Raw genomic sequence first — 21,202 nt, forward strand, 5'->3', positions numbered from 1 at the left:
TGTTTTAATTGTTTGTTTTTATCTTTTAATGAATAAACTTGGTTTGGTTGATTTTTCTGTTCTCTGTTTTATTATATCTGTCTTATTCTTTATTATTTCTTTCTTTCTGCCTGCTTTGGTTTTAGTTTTCTTTTTCCAATTTCTTTATGTGAAAGGTTAGGTTATTGATTTGAGATCTATATTTTTAACATAAGCATTTACAGTTGAACATTTTCCTCTTAGCACTATGTTAGCTGTATCCCATTTTTTTCTTTTTTCTTTCATGTTTTGTTTTTGTTTTCATTAATCTAAAAGTATTTTCTAATTTCCATTATGACTTCTTTGACCCATTGGTTATTTAGGCATGTATTGTGTGTATTTTGGAATTTCCCAAATTTCCTTCTGTTACCGATTTCTATTTTCATTCAATTTTGGTCAGAGGGCATGTTTTGTATGATTTCAGTCCTTTGAAACTCATTGAGGCTTGTTATATGGCCTTACAGATTTGTCTTATCATGAAGAATGTACGTTCTGCTGTTGTTGGGTAGAATGTTCTCTGGATGCCTGCTAGGTCTAATAGATTTATAGTGTTGTTCAAGTCTTCTATTTCCTTGTTGATCTATGGCCTAGTTGTTCTATCCATTATTGAAAGTGGGATATTGAAGTTTCACGCTATTATTGTTGCATTGTCTATTTCCCACTTGAATACTATCAGGTTTTGTTTTATGTACTTTGGGACTTCGTTGTTATGCCTTCCATTTCATTTCTGATGACGTCCAGTTTTCCTAGATTCATATGTACATTCCAGATTTTAATTATTAATGGATGTTTGCAGCTGTTTCTTCTCATTTTGAGTCATGGCACCTTACCAAATGAAGGTCCCTAAAGTTTGACTCCATCCACATCATTAAGGTTGACTCTACTTTGAGGAGGCAGCTCTTCCCCAGTCATACTTTGAGTGCCTTCCAACTTGAGAGGCTCATCTTCTGGCAGTATACCAGAAAATGTTCTGCTGCTATTCATAAGGTTTTCACTGACCAATTTTTTTGGAAGTAGACCGCCAGGTCCTTCTTCCTAGTATGTTTTAGTGTGGAAGACCTGCTGAAATGTGTCTACTGTGGTTGACCTTGCCAGTATTTGAAATACCAGTGGCATAGCTTCCAGCATCATGACAACACACAAGCCACCGCAGTATGACAAACTGGTATATGTGTGGTTTTATTACTCTCCCACTATATCCTCTTTCTCTGACTTCTGGTTTCTCCGGAAGAAATGGGGATTAAAGGAGAAGGTACAAAGTGCTATCATTTAAAATCTTGCCTATTGGAGTCCTTTCTGTCACAAATGTCCAAATATTACTTCTGTTTGGCAAGGGCAATATCATCTCCTTGACACCCACCACCTCACCCAAGCCTTAATCCCATATTGTAGAATCTCTTTTTGCTTGTTTCCCTTAGCCGTTATACTGTCTTTCTGTGCAGGATACCTTCAGAACAGTTTAGGCCTGACTATCTTTGGATAAACACACATGCATGTATACATACATCTCACAGGAATCTCATTCTTGCTTTGCCAAACAATGAGAGTAAAGCCTCCGCACTGCTACAGCATCTCATTATGGGCCTTCAGAATTCTTTAGAGAGAATTATCTTACCATGAGGTCAGGAGAAAAAAAGAAAGCATTCCCCCCTGAACCTATGATTCATTGCTTCAATGACTCCTTCTTGAAGATACATAAGATACAGGAAGGTGATGGTCCGAGGACCAGATTGGCCACTTTTTAGTAAACTCTGAAGGAGGAGGCTGTAGATCCTTGGCTTTGTAGCACTTACTTGGAACTTGAGCAAAATTCTGAGATTGCAAGAAAAGTCTCATTCAACATTATAAGTATAATGAAGACAAAATAATTTCTAATTAAAGAATTTATAATTACAATCATGTTGTACATATAAATTTTGTGTTTTTTTCCCCCACTTAACACATCATTTTTTCTTTTCTTGAAATCCATTGAGTTCATTGTTCAAACCTTTTTTGTTCTTGTTGGTCACTCTGCCTGGAACAGTGTGCCTCCCGGATCTTCACATGCTTGAATTATACTTTTCATTGAAGGTCTCATTTTCTCAGAGTTCTTCACTGACGATTCAATCTAAAGTAGGCTCCCCAAGTCAATAAGACTAAGCTCGGAGTACTCAGCAGAAACCATGCAGGCAAGAAGGCACTGAGATGACATATATAAAGCCTTGAAGAAAAAAATTGCCCACCAAGAATTATATATCCAGCAAAACTCTCAAGTATGATGGTGAAATTAGGGCATTTCTAGATAAACAGAAGTTTAGGAAATTTGCAAAAACCAAACTAAAATTACAAGAAATACTAAAGGGAGTCCTCTGGTTAGAAAATCAATAACATCACATAACCTTAGACTAGAACACAGAACAGAGCAACCAGATATCAACCCAGATAGGGAAGTCACAAAAATAAATCAAAGCTAAAACACTGAAAATAGGGAAACAGAGGCATCAATATGTAAAAGATGACAACATTAAAACAAAAAAGAGGGACTAAAAAATGTAGCCATAGATCTCTCATATGGAGGAGATGGCAAGGCGATATTAAGAAATAAAAGATTGGTTTAAACTTAGAAAAATGGAGGTAAATACTAAGGTAATCACAAAGGAAAGAAGTAATCCAACACATCAAATAAAAAACAAGAAAAACATAAAGACTCAGCAAATACAAAATCAGCAACGATGAAAATACATAAAGAAAAATGACTCAGCATAGACAATTAAGTGGAACAAAGAAACTGTCACCAGCACACAAAAAAAGACATCAAAATGACACACTAAACTCGTAACCAAAACCAAAACCAAACCCAGTGCTGTCGAGTCCATTCCAACTCATAGAGACCCTATAGGACAGAGTAAAACTGCCCCATAGAGTTTCCAAGGAGCACCTGGCAGATTCGACCTGCCAACCGTTTGGTTAGCAGCTGGAGCACTTAACCACTACGCCACCAGGGTTTCCCACTAAACTCATAGCTATCAATAATAGCACTGAATGTAAATGGACTAAATGCACCAATAAAGAGACAGAGAATGACAGAATAAATAGGATCCATCTATATTCTGCCTACAGGAGACACACCTCAGACTTAAAGACATAAAGTAGACTCCCCAACACCTTGCAGCTATGTTTTAGCACTTAATTTAAATTCTTATTTGTTATTTGACTACTCATCTATCTCCATGTTCAAGAATATATTCCCCAAGAACAGAGGGCCTGTCTGTCTTTTGCACTTCAGTAGACTCAGGTTCTAGAACGTAGTCTGGCACATTGTATATACGCAATAAATATTGAATGAATGAATGAATGAACATTGTATCTTGAGCTTTTACTCACAAGTCATCAGCTCTGTAACAGGTGTGTGTGTGTGCGCGCACGTGTGCTACATTTTGTTTAACCATTATTGGTGTTGCCCATTTATATATGGTTTTTGGAGGTGGATTATTTGTGTTATAAATAAAGCCATGATAAAATATGTATACAGAAATCTCATATATAGGATTATTAGATCAAAAGGTATTATAAATGCTTCAGTTTCTTGATTTCTCAGTGCCAAATTCATATTAGGTGAGGTATACTATTTTACCTTTGAACAGACCTTTTATTTTGAGTAAAGATTCATATCTGAATTTTTATATACAAAGATTTAGGTATACTCATGTCACATCAACGCTCACCTCGTTACGTAGTGTAGATTGTTTTACTTTCCTTCAAATCATTTACACTCACATAGCATATGACATTTGTTTAAGCCTCAGAATCAACAGAGAGAAGAAACAGTGATTTCGGTGTGACAAGCTTGCCGTACTTCTGATACAGAATATTGTGGTGCACATTACTAGGTGGTTAGGCAGCCCAGGTGGAGCGATGGTTTAAGCGGTCGGTGCTGACTGAAAGGTTAGCAGTTTGAACCCAATCAGCAGCACCACAGGAAAAGAGACGTGGCAATCTGCTTGCGTAAAGATTACAACCTGGGAAACCCTGTGGGGTAGTTCTGTTCTGCCATACAGGGTCGCTGTGAGTCCGAATCGACTCGACAGCATACAACAACAGCAACAGCATGGGCGGAGAAGAAAATAAATGCTGATGTTTTAAAAATTCAATTTAAATGTTTTTATACATTATAAAAGGATTCTAAAACAGAAAAGCATTTTTATCCCTGGGGGCATAAACTACTTTATGAGTCATGTTTTCTCTTTAACATTGACCCCTCGAGCTTAGTTAACAAATTGTTACTTTGTTGGTTGTTCCCTTATTATATGAAAAGCTATTAAAATCTGGAATTTTGTCTATCAACCACAAAAATTAAATTCTAAGAAATCACATTGTTTAACTGGTTAATGTATAAGCCTAAGGAATCAGTTGTAGTCAAGCCACTCTGTTGTAATTCCTCTTAGAAAGGGGTCAAATATGTGACAATACAGATTTTTTTTTTTTTTTTTTTAAAGCGTTCCATAGAGAATGGGATTGTGGTTAAAATTCACTTGTAAACTAAAGAACATTTTGCCAAGAATTAAGATTCCCTCAACATGCGGGGGGGTGGACATTAGGGTAATGTGCGTGCATCTGTATGTTGATCTCAAGCAGCCCATTCTCGTGCATGGTTTCACTGTAGGGCTTCACCAAAAACAATATTCTTCTAAAATTATGTTCACAGATATTGAGCAGGTCCTAGTATACATTTATCTTGAGAGTTCAGGATTGCCTTAGAAGTTTTATCATACCACCTTTGATGAGTAATTCCAGAAACCTTAGAGATCACATAGTTTTGGACATGAAAAGCCATTGTAGCATCTTGAAGATTCTTGAAGATACTTTATAAATATTGTCCACAGTGTCCTAGAAAACCACCTTCAAGGTCAAACCAGAAAATAACAGGGAACACCTGTTGTATATAATGATCTCATTTATGAATTACACCCCATATTATTGAGCTTGAGTTTGAAGTCAATTTTTCCTTGTAAAAGTTTTCGTGATTAAAAAAAAAAATTTTTTTCTTTCTTTTTTTGTTACAGGATCATAATACTGTCAGTTTTTTTAATCTTGGTTACTTACTAATTCTATTTTCATTGCTTAATGATTTGAATATCTTTATTCTGCATCTGTATTCTTCATGTAAGGAGCCCTGGTGGCACAATGATTAAAGTGCTCAGTTGTGAAACAAAAGGTGGGCCGTTTGAAGCTGTCAGCTGTTCCGCAGGAGATAGATGTGGCAGTTTGCTTTCGTAGAGATCACAGCCTTGGAAACCCTATTAGGCAGTTCTACTCTGTGCTGTGTCGGGTCTCTGTGAGTCAGAATTGACTTGATGGCAATGGGTTTGGTTTTGGTTTTTTATTCTGCATCGATAGGTACTTGGTTAATAGAAGGATACTTTTTTTTTTTTTTAAATCTCTGGTCCAGCCAAATTCAGATTAAAGCTTAACACTCCAAAAAATTATTCTTTTCTTCCAAGCTAGTGTTAACAAGTTGGCAGAGTACCTAGCTCTGCACCTTTGCAACAGTTATTTTATACCCTAGAATCTCATTGTACAAATTCTCAACCTTATTTTATGTAGTTACTTCACGGAAACCAAGGGAAGATGAAAAAGATGGACAAGCATATAAATTTGTGTCACGATCTGAGATGGAAGCAGATATTAAAGCTGGAAAATATTTGGAACATGGGGAATATGAAGGAAATCTCTATGGAACCAAGATTGATTCTATTCTTGAAGTTGTCCAGACTGGAAGAACTTGTATTTTGGATGTCAATCCACAAGTAAGCTGAAGTGATTCCAAAGCTTTTTTGTTTGTTTTTTTCCTACACTTTTATTTCCTGTGGAGTTTATTAAATGATAAAGAACCTTATTTTGCATCCATAGCTAGTTACATAAATCTCTAACCAATTAGTCAACAGAAGCTTAGATTGCAATAGAAACCGTGTCATTAGGTCTGTGGTAGAAGTTTATTTATTTACTTGCTCAAGTAATGTATGAATGTATATATTAGGAAATGTTAAATTTAAAAGTCAAACAAGGCTGTAATAAAAGAATAAAAAATTGAAGTTGCCCCCTCCCACCAGATTCTCTCTCTCACACACACACACACAAACACAGAGGTAAGTACGTTCATTTCATTCTCATTCTTTGTCTCTTGCCCACCCCATTGCCACTCAGCCCAACTTCACTTCCCTACTCAGAAATAAATATTAATAGGTATGTTTCTTTCTAGTCTTTTTACTATACCTTCTTGTTGTTGGGTGCCATCGAGTAGATTCTGACTCATAGCGACCCTATATGACAGAGTAGACCTGCCGCATAGGGTTTCAAACCACCCACATTTCAGTTAGCAGTACAGCACTTAACCATTGTGCCACCGGGGCTCCTTTGCTATGGCTTAAACACACACACATACATAATATAATGAGTTTTCTATTTTTGTTGTCTCTTTTTTCCATAAATGGAAAATTCTCTACAGGTTATTTAAATTTTTTCATAAAACTATTTGTCAAAGATCTTTTCATGTCAGTTACTGTACATCTGTTTGGTTCTTTGTAATTGCTATATAATATTTCACAATATGGATGTGCATTGATTTATTTAACTATTAAATTCCCCATATTAACAGACATCTATGTTATTTCTACTTTTTCAGTATTAACAGAATGCTGCCATAAACATAGAGTGGGTTGACATCACTCTTGATTTTCAGATCATTAAGTTTTATACCTTCTCTTGTTCAAGAGAATCAAAGAATAGTGAAACTGGGTTCAGAACAAATAATCAGTAACTCTTTTAGGAAAGAACTGTATGGAACCAAAAGGGCAAAGGTCGGGGGGGCAGGTACAAGTATTAAAATATATTTTTAATCTGTATGAAGGAAGAGAACAGATAGGTATTGATTTATATTAAAGGGTTAACATGATTCAAATTCTAATACCATATAAATTGGTTTATAATCATCCTCCACACAGGCACTGAAGGTGTTGAGGACATCAGAGTTCATGCCCTATGTTGTATTTATTGCTGCCCCAGAACTGGAGACACTGCGAGCCATGCACAAGGCTGTGGTGGATGCTGGAATCACTACCAAGCTTTTGACGGTGAGCAGTTCTTTTTTTTTTTTAGCTTTTCTTTTTCTTTTGAGCATATTTAATTCTATAACACTCATAAAATAAACAGATTATATAAGGTATTATGGACTAAAAATTCATTCAATAGCTGTCGTTAGGATTTGGAACAGATTGCTTTAAGTTGAAAATCAGTGTTCACTTTATGTTAAAACAAAACTTTACTTCTTCTATATAAAATGAAATGAACCAGTATTAAAATATGCATATTAATTCAACCCACTTATTTTACTAATGAAGAAACTGAACCCTAAGACTAATTAACAGCCATGTTCACCACATGGTTTATTACTGGTTAGGTGTTTTGATTCTTAGTTTCTGTTGCATGCTTTCTCTTCTTCTAACTTTTTTCATACTGTGGAAAATTTTAAGTATGTACAATAGAGGGGAAAAAATGAACCCCCACGTGCCTATCACCTAGCTTCAATTACATGTAGCTGTGCTTGATGCTTTAGACCTCTACTTATTTCCTCCCTCACCTTGAATTATTTTGAAGGAAATCTTCGATATCATATCATTCGCAAATACTTTAGTATTTATCTTTAAAGAATAAGGAATTTTTTTTAACCATGGTACCATTAACACATAAGAGTAATTTTTTACTGTCATCAAATATACAGTCTATATTTTTCATTTCCCCAAGATTTATAATTTTTTAGAATTGATTTGTTCAAATCAAAATTGAAACAACATCACCACGTTGCATTTACTTGAAGTCTCCTAAATCCATTTTCTTTCCAACTTAATTGAGGTATAATCGACATACAGTACACTGTATGTAACTGAAGTATACAACTTGACAAGTTTTGACCTAGGTACACACCCTTGAAATCATCATAATCAAGATAATGAACTTACCCATTACCTCCAAAAGTTTCTTCATGCCCCGTTGTAATCTCTCCCTCCTGCTACTTTCACTTCTTCTCACATCATGGCTTGATAGTAAGCTTTGAAAGCAGGTAGTGTCAGTCCTTTAACTTTGTTCTAATGTCACTGTCTACTAATTCTAACATTTGTGTCAGTTGTGGGTTGTTTTTGATTGAAGGTCTTTTCTCCACATCGTGAATCATGTTTTCCTGCTTTTTTGCATTCCTGGTAATTTTTTATTGGGTGTAAGATATTGTGAGCTTTGCCTTGGAATGCAGTTAAGTTACTTGGAAATCGTTTGTGCCTTTCAGGTCTTTAATATTTGTCAGGTGGGACCAGAGCAGGCCAGTCATTCCCTACTACTAAGGCAAGACCCATCTGGGTACTCTACCATATGGCTGGTGAATCATGAGGTTTTCTATTCTGGCTGGTGGAAATAGGTACTATTCCTGGCCCAATGTGAATACCTCTAATCCTTTCTGGTGGTTCTTTGTGTGACTTTGGGTAGTTACGCACATGTACTGTTAGCTAAGTACTTGAAGGAGGGCCTCTGCGAATATCCAGAATTCTTTCTCTGTGTTGCTGTCTTTTTCTGGTATCCTGTCCTGCAAACTTTAGCTGCCTTGGTCTCCCCAGGCTCTCAGCTATGTCGTTAACTCAGAGACTGGCAGGCTTTCCCTGGGATCCCCTTCTTTGTGCTGCAGCCGGGACATCTCCAAGCCAGTAAGCAGGGACGATCAGGAGGGCTCACCCTGTTTGTTTCCTACCTCTCAGGGATCTCTGTCCTTGTTTAGTGAAGCACAGTGTCTTAAAAACTGTTGTTTCGTATGTTGTGTCTGTGTTTTAGTGATCAGGTGGGGGGGCTAATCTGGCTCCTATTATTCCGTCTTGGCTGGAAGCAGATGTCCTTAGTCTCTTTTTATCTACAAGTTCTCGCTGCACTCTTCCTTGTAATTTTATGATTTAGTTGTTGAGAAATCTGGTTTATTTATCTTCTAGAGTGTTCTATATTCTAGATTTTGACAATTTTGCCCCCATTTCTCCATTTAACATATTCCTCTGTCACTGGTATTTCTTAGGGCACAAAGAAGTAGGTATAGAGACTTAATCAGATATAGGTTCAAATTTTTTTTTTTTTTTGGTAAGAATAACTCATCTGTGATACTTCTTGTTTTATTCCATAATCAGCCAGCTAATGACAGGCACCCTCTCTTTTGTAATCATAAGGTTAAACAGTGGGCTCAGATGTTGTTAGCCTGATCTGTAATGTTCCCCAGTAGCTTTTCACCTAATTTAGCAAGCTTTATTAATCTTTGTTTAGATCAGTTATTTTTTAAGGGATCACAGGTAGTAATATTCAAAGTTTGTCATTCCTTCTGTATTTATAAACTAATTCTTCTAAAAAAAACTTTTTATCTTCAATAGTTAAATTACTCTGAGGTACAGTTCATGCAGAAAAGGCAGGATAAATGTTCAATACTTTTCCTTTATGGGTAAGTTTTTAGAATAATAGGTTTGTTCCCTAAGAGCCTTCAAAAGTAACAGATAAATAATGAGGATTGTTGTCTTTGGTTTTTAGTTTCAGCATGAATACATGAGTTTAAATTTATTTGAAGTGTTTTACTCCATTGCAGTTATTATCCTTTTTTGATGCTCAAGTTGTCTCAGCTTTGGCCAATAGGAGCTTAGAGTGTGGCCCTTGAGACCTTTGTTCGTGCATCTAATAATCTTGGGTAGCAGATGGTCCAGGCTCATCCTGTATATTTCCTGTCCCAGGCCCCCTATCAGTCATTTCTCTAAGATGCCATGATCCCTTTTAGGGTAGAAGGAATTTTAAGGCCATAAAAATAGGAGTGGGGTGCACATTGTCATAGGGTTAATTGTTTGTAGTAGATGTTTTAGGTAGAAAGAGCCAGGATACATGCTTTTCACCTTGTTAAGTTTGAAGAAAAATATATCATGAATTCATATTGATACTTTCCATTCAAATGCAGGATTACAGTTTTTACTTAACCTCTTCTATCTCATATGTATAACTCATTTCTCCTACGATGAATATCCCGGTTTTTAAAAATACTAGGAATGTTAGACTGTCACATCAGTGCTCATTTGCTTTATCCCACAGCACACACACAGCAGCCTGAGAATAAGTGTGCCAACACTATCACCAGTGGCATTATTACTGTGAACAGCTTTCCCCTTCCCCCGCCCCGAGGGTATGTCCCACTGGATATGTACAGTCAAATTGCTGTGTTTTAAAGTCACTTGGAATACTTTCTCTCTGTGTACTTAGGTCAGTTATTATTCTGTTTGATGTTCACGTTGCCCAATCTTCAGCTAGTAGGAATCTATTCAAGTGGGTTTTGAGCTTTTTTCATAAAACCACAGTAGTCTTTGATGATCCCTTTGTCCAAAAAGCCCTGGTTCCTTTGAGTCGGAAATGATATTTAGAGATAATCTACATCTGTGGAAAGACAGTGGAGGAGTTGTTGAGTATCCTCAGTCAGAAGGCCAGGGGCCGACTGCGGAATAGATCAGCAATTGCTTAAATGCAGGCTCAAGCAGTGGGAAATTTGAAATTTGCTTTACTTGCTCATGCAGAACCCATTGCTTGCTCAGTTTATTCCCACATCATTTCAAAATGACTAGAAGCACTTTGTAAAATATAAATAATACTAGCTCAAAATAGATAAATAAAAATGGTTTTAGTAGAGGATGGGCAGTATATAAAGTCAGTCTTCAAAATACCTTTCTAAGATTCCCTGGCTTTGCTAGAGGTAGGCTGCAAATTTGACTTTGAGCTTAACAGACATTGCAAATTGGGTTCCATGATTTGCAGAGTCAATGAGATCAAAAAATCTTTCAAAAAGGATGATATAGTTGGGCCAGAAACCGATCAGCTGCAGTAATTCTTTTATTAGCTTAGAAAAAAAAACCTGTTGTCGTCAAGTTGATCCCAGTTCATAGCAACCCTATAAGTCAGAGTAGAACTACCCCATGGGGTTACCAAGGAGCACCTGGTGAGTTCAAACCGCCAGCCTTTTGGTTAGCAGGCGAACTCTTAACCACTGCACCCTTAGATTCACCCTAAAGCTATGGTCAGCAGTCTTTTAAGAATCTTACCCTAATATCAGCAAAACAGAGTATTACAGAGCACTCATAAATGCATACATGAATACAGTTGGAAAGATGAAGATATGAACAGATGGTAATGTCTTTTTTAACATTCCATATGGACTAGGAGAATTAATATCAGAATTACAATAAACAGGTATCCAACGTACTTATTCTTTGTTTACTTCTAATAGATGTTTGAGCAAGTAAATATACATTATAATATAAACATGTCCTTTTAAAACTCTTCAACAGGACTCTGACTTGAAGAAAACAGTTGATGAAAGTGCCCGGATTCAGAGAGCATACAACCACTATTTTGATTTGATCATCATTAACGATAATCTAGACAAAGCCTTTGAGAAACTACAAGCAGCCACTGAGAAACTGAGAATGGAACCGCAGTGGGTCCCAATCAGCTGGGTTTACTGATAATTCAATAAGGCTAGCAATCAAAATGAAACTTAAAAAAAGTGACTGCAACAAATAAACCTTCTGCTGAGAAAATACAAGCTGAGATAGAAGATACCTGCCACGTCTAGGCATTTTTATTGTGTAGATTGAAATAACAGTACACTACTCTGAATTTTTATATAAAATGTGGTTGGGAAAGTGTACTAATATATAATTTATCTTAATTTTTCTAACTTTTTACGGATAACCTTTCTATTCATATCACATAAAAAAATGCGTTGAAGCATTTTGTATATGTTTTGATTTAGTACTCTTGCCTTTTTCATCAAAGGAATTTGCAAATCACTCACTCTAACATTGGTGTCACGTTTTCACTGTGATAATGAATACTTGAAATCATTTTGTAAAGCCGTCACTTAGTTCAGTGTTTAACTAGGGAAGGGTCAGTTACTCTTATTAGGAGAAAACAGTAATTATTTCCTTCATTTCTTTCAGAAGCAGAATTTTAATGTCAGTGCTACAGGTAGTCTCCTACCATCCGGATCTGACATCGTAATTCTGCTAAATGCTGTATACTTCCATTACATCAGAGATGTGTGGCTGTCCATTCTCATTTATACAGATACATTGGTGGTTTCCCTTCATTTCTGTCTTTAGTGAAAAAATGAAGAGCAATACCTTGCACTCTCTCATGAAGTTATTCTTTTCCTTTGTTGCAGTGACACGCTGATGCTAACCGCTTTAACATGCACAGTCCCTTCTGAGATCTAAGCAAGGTCATGCACACCGAGAGAGTGCCTTATCCTATAAAGCCCTACAACAAAATGACACCTGAGGACAGCTGACTTACTTTCACATGTAAAAATTTAACTGACTAAGTGAACCTCCTGTTTTAGAAAGCTTTTTATTAGGATATGGTCAGCAATTGTATCGTGCCTCTGCACATTTCTATGACATTTAAAGATGCCTCTAAGTTTGCAATTGTGAATGATCAGTGTGCTTTTTAAAGTGTCATGTGATCATTAGGGTATCTGTTCTGTTTGTTGTGTTGAGAGCCAGATCCATTGAACAGTTTATGAAATCTGGAAATAATTGCCAGCTATTTGTTCATACACGCATGCACACTATACATAAGCATACATACACACAAATATTAGTACATTATATAATATGCATTAGATAATATATGTTAAATAATATTTGACATTTCTGTTAGGAAATGTGGTTTTATTGATTAGGAAAAAAGCTCTCTCCCTTTAGATTCATTAATGTGCAATTTTTACATTTACCTCAGTTAATATCTTCCTTTAGGATTCTTGGGTAGTATAAATTCTTCCTAAAACAGATTCAGAAGTTCAACTCAGCAATTAAACTAGTTAACCATATTTTATATTGCTGCTAGCTTTTCATATAAACAGTGTGCACACTTACAAAGAGTTTGGTGCTTAAGTATGGGTGATCATCTCTGTCTGGTGACAGGCATCAGACCCCTGAATGTGTTTTCCCCCTCAGCCAAGTGATCTCATAGGATGCCAGCTGGGAGGACTTCGAGGGAAGACAAAGTCCATGGCAATAAGCAGTATTCTCACACATTGTTCTAAATGTCTTTCACAGTCAAACTCTCAAGTTGCTATGTTGTTAAGACAGAAAACCTTTAGGTATTTTTTTAATTCCAGAATTTCATAGCCAGAACACAAATTCATATTCTCGGTCCTAGGATAGGAATTTGGTGACAAAATGGACCATACTCTTGTAATAACTTCGGAAACTTTTAAACCACATATGTTTGCAGCAAACTTGGCATCTTCTCAAAGCAACGTGAATCCAAGCACAGTATCAAGGCGCTGTCCCAGGATTTAGGGTTTTACTCCCGCACTCTCAGGAACCATGCAGTCAGAGTCCTTCCTGCTGCTGCACGGAGCCTCTCGGAATAGCACTCAGATAATGGGAGCGGCGTGAGAAGATTATCTGCAAAATATCCCAACCATCATGACAGTGGAGATGAATTTTATATCATATGTATTTTAGCCTTATCGTGTGATATAAAAATGCATATTATTTAGAAAATAGTCTGTACTTCAAAGAATTGTTTCTATTATAAACAGTATCCAGGACTGAATAACTACTAGGTCAAGTTAATAAGTATTAGATTCCTCTTAATATAAAAGGAAATAATAGTTTAGTTCACATCAGTCTAGATGCCAGACCTAAAGAGAATACATTTAGAAAAGTTCATTGTATCTCCATAGAGTTACTGAACTTGAAAGTCCTGTCTGAGTCTGTAGAACCGAGCAGTGCTCTGCTGGGGTGGGGAGGCCTGGAGGACCCAGGATTGTCCCTAGGTCATGGAAGTGTAGCTGTGATCAAGAAAATGTGAACTTCTCTTGTGGGAAAGGCCTATGATAATTAGCTTTACTGAAGAGAAGTAGTTTATAGTGATAGTAAACAGTTGGTTATAGTTAAATTATAGGCACAAGCACATACGCTTTTGGAAACATGATGTGCCAATAGTAACACACCTGAAGATCCTGTGTGGACTGGTGAGTGTCCGCACTCAGCGTTCAGGACATGACTGTATACACCTCAAGTTGTTGTTTTTTTTTTTCCAAATGCACAAATGCCCATAAAAGTGATGTTCCTGGATAAGTCATAATTTGTATGAAATATATATGCCGCCCTATAAACTAGGCCTTTATTATGCAGTCTTGAGCTCCATTTGGATGTTTGGGTAGTATCAAGTACATCAGGACTTTGTTTTTCTTTTGACCAACTCTGTGCAATTGCTGAACATAGCTTTCTAAATACAAATTCTACCAGAAACCCAGTATGACTATAGCAATAGTAGCCCAAACCCTAGATTCTAGAATCTAGTGCATTTATCATACAATCAATCCAATCCTGTTGCTGTCGAGTCAATTCTGACTATAAAAACAAATTTTCTTTAAAACAGCAAATTGGCTATTAAGATGAATTTAGAAAATAACCAAAGTTAGCAATAAAATAGAGTGACATTATAAGTTATGGGCAGATACTAACTGCTTTGACCATTATATCCCAATGAAAATAAAAGATTACTTACTTTAAAAATTAATCAAAATGGTGGTACTTTTTATGTATAACAGTAAATGTCATGATCCAGTAATTGGGCTTGATTTCCAAGATGGATAGCCATGGAGTTAGGTACAGTTATTTTGAATTGGCAGACACTGAAGATAAAGTTTTGCAAATTGGTTAAAATAATAGTCTACTTGTACTTTTATGACTTCTGAAACAATACTCCATTATCCAGAAATCACAGGCGAGAGAGCCAGTAATTTTGTAGTGATGAATCTTTTTGGAAAAGGCAGTCCTGAAGTTTCATGTACATAGATAATAGGTTTTTTTTTTTTTTTAATGTTTGATTCATCATATATATATAATATATACAGCTACGTGTATAATATGTAAAATTCTCCCAAAGTACATGCATCATAAAATGTATTCACCCATGTAATTCTAACTAGTGTTCTAAGAATTTTGATTACTCAAATGTCTAGATATTCTGAAACTACTATTTTAAAAACTCTGGTTCTACCTTGAGGTGGATTCTGATTTCTGGAAAATGTATGAGGAATTAAACTTATAAAATTATCATTCGTTATTATAACTTGATTTCCTTAAGGAAAGAAGGACGGAGTCCTGGATGAGAAACCTCTTGGGAAACACTTATTTGACCTTCTGCATGAATTTGTAATATGGTTCAGGTTTACAAATTATGGTACCTACCCTCCTCTTGTTACAAGGAATTCGGAGAATTCATGTAAAATGTGTAATATATTTGGAGTTCTTGAGGGCAAGTCAGTTATTTTAAATAATGGGGTATGATTATTTACAAACTTTGAAGAATACATTGGACTAATAAGTCAGCATCAGATCGGTTGAGAAAGATGACAATTCTATAATTTTTTAAGGTAAGGTTATTTTTAAATCACATTTTTGTTCTACTGTTTTCAAGTTTTATTCATTGTTTTCAAATTTCCCATGACTCATTGTGTGCCTTCTGTGTACCTGGAGTGATTTCTGAAGAATGCACAGAGTCAAAAATGAGTCCTTAGCACACTAAAAACGGAAGGAATGAGGACATCACATTTCTAAGGTAAGAAACTAAAAGCATGGTTTGCGCCACCTCAGTATTACGCTGCAGTACTTTCTTAGAAGTACTCAAGTACCTTCTTACAATGTTTCCTCTTGTGATCAAAATAGAGAGGTGTACTTTGACTACCAGAGATCCTAATTCTGACTCCTGACCATGTGACCTTCGATAAAATTTCTATCTCCCTGGTCACCGTGAGTTAGAATCAACTCAGTGGCGACTAGTTTACTTATTACTCTGCTTACTTTATCCTTTTCTTCTGTGCATCTGATTTATTGAGGGTGCTTATCCTTTAGTTCTTGTAAAGTGTGTCTCTTTCTGAAGTAATGTAGTGAGTGATGAACACCATCAGGGACCCCAGGATGTAGTTGCAGCCTGGAAGAGGGTCTGCTCTGCTCTCTTAGTGCTCCTCGTCAGGAGGTCCATTTTAGTTTTCCATTGCTAGGTCCTTCTAGTTCCAGATCCTTAGCAAGTTCTTACTGCTGGACAACTCACAAATCAATGTAAGCGACCCTATACTGATTTACATCAGAAGAGTCCGATCTTTGCTTCCTAAAGCTGCCCTACCTTATTCTTACACCTGAAACTTATCACTGCCACTGTATTATTTAACCCATACTGTTAAGTTTAAAAGGCATCTGTCTTTTTATAGGGAGGAATATTCATGATTAGACTGTTAGTAGACACCAAAGCCCAGTTATTACTTTCTAATAGCTTCTCAGTCATCATTGGCTGGTAATGCAAAAGCCAATGAGGAATATGACTTACCTCCACACCCAAAAGTCTGTCAGAGGTTACAGTTTTCTTTTTTTCCTGCTAACTTTTGCTGTTTTCTAATCTCCAGCCCAAACTGCATGACTGTGCATCTACAGTTAACAGTAATGTCACCTATAATTTGGCAGATTAAATGACTCAGTGCTTGTAAAATAACTGTCTTTGTAAAACCACAGAATAAGAGATTTTTTGGCTTGTTTTTGCTACCACAGAGTAGAAGCCAAAAGGTCTTATTTTAAAAGTTGGAAATGGAGGTCTTTCGTTGCATTTTAGCCAATAGCAAGTCAGGCTTAGTGTCTTAGTTATCTAGTGCTGCTGTAACACAAACACCACAAGTGGGTGGCTTTAACAAACAGAAATTTATTTACTCAGTTTTTTGTTGATGTTGTTAGGTGCCATTAAGTCTGTTCCGACTCATAGGGACCCCTGTATACAATGGAATGAAACACTGCCTGGTCCTGTGCCATGCTCACAATCATTGCTATGTTTGAACCCATTGTTACAGTCAATGAATGTGCCAGTCCATCTTGTTGAGGGTCTTCCTCTTTTTCACTGTCCCTTGCTTTACCAAGCATGATGTCCTTCTTCAGGGACTGGTCCCTCCTGATAACATGTCCAAAGTACATGAGACAAAGTCTCTCCATACTTTTTCTAAGGAGCAGTCTGACTGTACTTCCAAGACAGATTTATTTGTTCTTCTGGCAGTCCTTGGTGTATTCTGTATTCACCAATACCATAATTCAAAGGCATCAACTGTTCTTCCGTCTTCCATATTCATTGTCTAGCTTTTGCATGCATATGAAGCTACTGAAAATAGTTTTTTTTTAGGTCAGGCGCACTTTAGTCCTCAAGGTGACATCTTTGCTTTTCAACACTTTAAAGAGGTCTTTTGCAGCAAATGTGCCCAATATACCACATTTGAATTCTTGACTGCTGCTTCCGTGGTTATTGGTTGTTAGTCCAAGTAAAATGAAATCCTTGACAACTTCACTATTTTCTCCATTTATCATTATGTTGTTTATTGGTCCAGTTGTGAGGACTTTTGTTTTCTTTATGTTGAGGCATAATCCGTATTTGATCTTCATCACTAAGTGCTTCAAGTCCCCTTCACTTTCAGCGAGCAGGGTTGTGTCATGTGCATAACACGGGTTGTTAATGAGTCTTTGTCCAATCCTGATGTGTTGTTCGTATAGTCTAGCTTCTTGGGTTATTTGATCAGCATACAGATTGAATAAGTACAGTGAAAGGATACAGCCCTGATGCACACCCGTCCTAATTTTAAACCATCTTAATGGTTCCTTCCACAGTCGGCCCCTGGCCTTCTTCTGACTGCTGATATTGAGCTCCTCCACCGTGTCTTTCCACAGATGTAGTTGATTTGATTCCTGCATATTCCATCTGGTAAGGGTCACATGTATAGTCGCCATTTATGTTGTTAAAAAAATGTATATCCAATGAATTGGTCATTGGTCTTTCAAAATTCTATCATGTGATCTCCCGCACTGTTTCTGTCACCAAGACCATATTTTCCAACCATGATCCTTCTTTGTTTCCAGCTTTCACATTCCAATCACAGGTAATTACCAATGCATCTTGATTGCATGTTTGATCAATTTCAGACTACAAAAGTTGGCAGAAATCCATTTTCTTCCTCTTTGGCATTAGTTTTGGTGTGTAAATTTAAGTAACAGTTGTATTAACTGGTCTTTGTAGGAGTATGGATGTTATGCTATCATTGATGTCATTATATTTCAAGATAGGTCTTGAAGTGTTCTTTTGACAGTGAATGTGATGCCATTTCTCTTCAACTTGTCACTCCTCGTATAGTAGGCCATATGATCATCAGATTCAAAATGGCCAAGACCAGTCCGTTTCAGCTCACTAATGCCTAGGGTATCAATCTTCAAGAGTTCCATTTTTGACAACCTCCAGTTTTCCCTGATGCATACTTCGTACATTCCACATTCCAATTATTAATGGATGTTTGCAGCTGTTTCTTCTCATTTTGTGTTGTGCCAAAATGAGCTGTCTCAGAGTTTAGGAGGCTAGAAGTCCAAATTCAGGGCGCCAGCTGGGGGAATGCTGTCTCTCTGTTGGCTCTGGGGGAAGGCCCTTGTTTCTTCAGCTTCGGTTCCTTGGCTCTCTGGTGATCTTTATGTGGTATAGCATCTATCTTCCCCCATATCTGCCAGTTTTCTTGCTTGATCTGCTTCTTTTGTATCTCAAAAGAGATTGACTCGACACACCCTACACTAACATAATAACATAATTAACATAATAAAAAACTCATTCCCAAATGGAATTATAACCATAGGGGTTAGGATTTAAACAACACATATTTTGGGAGGAAACAATTCAATCCGTAACAGGTAATACCATAGATGGCAAGCCTTACCTGAAATTTGTTGTTGTTAATTGCTGTTGAATCTATTCAGGCTCTTGGTGACCCCATAGGGTCTTCAAGGCTGTGGCCTTTCAGGAGCAGATTGCCAGGCCTCTCTTCCAAGGCACCTCTGGGTGGGTTCGAACTGCCAAACTTTCGGATAGTAGTTGAATGCTTAACCTTTTGCACCACCCAGACTCCACCTTAAATTTGGCTTTCCTTAAATCAGTCAAGGTGTCCTGGGAGCTTGGACGAAGCCTTATGAACTTCAAGAGGGAAAAAGGAGTATAGCATTAAAGAAAATTCATCAGTTGTAAATTACCAACATTAAATCAGAAGCCTTTACCAGTTAAAATGTATGGTTTTTGTCTTACTCTTTAATAGGAGAGGTGGGCAGTAGTATAGATGGCATTGCTTTGAAGCTAGAAAGCTTGTTCTGGCAAACATAGTCCAAATGAGGAATGCCTTAGTTTTTTCATGTAGAACCAGATTTGAGGCTCATCTACAGCTGTACTCACAATACAAGATAAATTCTTGTGGGTGTGTGTCCTCTTTTAAAAAGAACTGCTGACTTACCCATGATTCTTCAGTGACATTGATTTATAAAGAAGTGGTACCATGGAAAATACAAGGATCATTTTCTACATGTTCTATTGAGCTCTGTGAGAGCCTGTGGTATTTGATGTGAAAACTTCCCTTTAGGATTTCTTACTTGGTTCCCCCCTCTTCCTGCTCCCTTTTTTTTTTTTTTTTGGTATATCTTGACACTGAACACAAATGCATGCTCTTTTATCCTCTAGTCTTTGAAGTAACTGTAGAAGAAAACCTTTTTTTTTCCTTAATGGAGGGCAAAGTACTTGTTAGCAATCTAAAAACCAAACCTGAACAAGCTGCTACAATAAGTTTCTAATGAAAAAAATTAAAACTTTAAAGTTAATTGCTACTACTTTCTAAGTTATTGTATTACTGGTTCCTGTGTAAATGAATCATTACTGCTGTCCTTGTATAAATAAAATCTTCCTGCAGTGCAATTAAGTATGGACTTTTTAAGAAACTGTCCCCATATAAATCCTTTCTTTTCACATCCTTCCATGTTGTCCAAAAAATTATTGAAATATTGAGTCTGTGAGATTACATATATCCTGGTAAAATATTTTTGTATATATAAAAAAATAAATATTTAATATTGGAAAAATGTAGTGTTTCATTTATAAGTAGAACTAGTGTTTAGAGATAATCAAATACAGAGGATATTGAATCAACTTTGATAATTGTTTTAAATGCTGAAGTCTGTGTAAGAGCCTGTAATGTCTTACAGTTCTTCCCAGAAAAATAAATATGTTTTTCACCTGGCTCTGTCCTTCAACAAGGGAACCCTAACCATTGTTTCCTCTCTCCCAGCCCAAGGGCTGTCAAAAGAGGACAAGCTCAAGGAAGCAGCAAGGAAAGAATTTCAGAAGTGGGGAAGATTAGAATATGGAATCAAGAAAAGAAAAAAAGGCTTAGATGGCATGGGATACTGTGACCTCTTCAGCTGCCCAACAAAGAGAGAAACCCTGGTGGGAAGCCAATGAGCTCAAGCAGCTCTTCTCTCAGCTCTGCCCAGAGGCTGCAGTGGGAGGAGTAGGTGCGCCCCACCAGATGGGCCAGGAGAGAGACGCGGCAGCTTTGGGGTGAGTGCAGAGCCCTTTTCAGTATTTTCCCCTCTTAGGCTGGGTTCACTAGAGAAGCAGTAATGTATATAAATATATAGAGAGATTTATATCAAAGAAATGGCTCAAACGATTGAAGAGGCTGAAACGTCCCAAGTTTGTGGATTAAGATAGAGGCTTCTAATAGTTTAAACTGAGAAGAAAACATTCTTTTGTGGTTACGAGAGGGGGGAGGGAGGGAGGGTGGGAAAGGGGTATTCACTAATTAGATAGTAGCTAAAAAAAAATTTTTTTTTTTTTAAGAATTACTTTAGGTGAAGGGAAAGACAGCACACAGTACAGGGGAGGTCAGCACAATTGGACTAAACCAAAAGCAGTTTCCTGAATAAACTGAATGCTTCGAAGGCCAGTGTAGCATGGGCAGGGGTCTGGAGACCATGGTTTCAGGGGACATCTAAGTCAATTGGCATAATCTATTAAGAAAACATTCTGCATCCCACTTTGAAGAGTGGCATCTGGGATCTTAAATGCTAGCAAGCAGCCATCTAAGATGCATCAATTGGTCTTAACCCACCTGGATCAAAGGAGAATGAAGAACACCAAGGACACAAGGTGATTATGAGCCCAAGAGAAAGGGCCACATGAACGAGCGACTACATCATCCTGAGATCAGAAGAACTAGATGGTGCCCGGCTACAACCCATGACTGCCC

General features: G+C 37.0%; 1 protein-coding gene across 2 annotated transcripts in view; it reads left to right on the forward strand.

Moving 5' to 3' along the window:
* Positions 1-19,999, forward strand: part of PALS2 (protein associated with LIN7 2, MAGUK p55 family member) — a 124,124-nt gene extending 104,125 nt beyond the window's left edge. For both annotated transcript variants that reach the window (XM_064290081.1, XM_023544348.2), the window contains 3 exons: positions 5,602-5,804; positions 6,999-7,127; positions 11,391-19,999. In XM_064290081.1, the coding sequence (XP_064146151.1) occupies positions 5,602-5,804; positions 6,999-7,127; positions 11,391-11,567 (509 nt within the window). In that variant the 3' untranslated portion in view covers positions 11,568-19,999. The remainder of the gene's footprint in view (positions 1-5,601; positions 5,805-6,998; positions 7,128-11,390) is intronic.
* The last annotated feature ends 1,203 nt before the right edge of the window (positions 20,000-21,202 follow it).

Source organism: Loxodonta africana, chromosome 8 (assembly GCF_030014295.1).
Source record: "Loxodonta africana isolate mLoxAfr1 chromosome 8, mLoxAfr1.hap2, whole genome shotgun sequence".
Taxonomy (NCBI): Eukaryota; Metazoa; Chordata; class Mammalia; order Proboscidea; family Elephantidae; genus Loxodonta; species Loxodonta africana.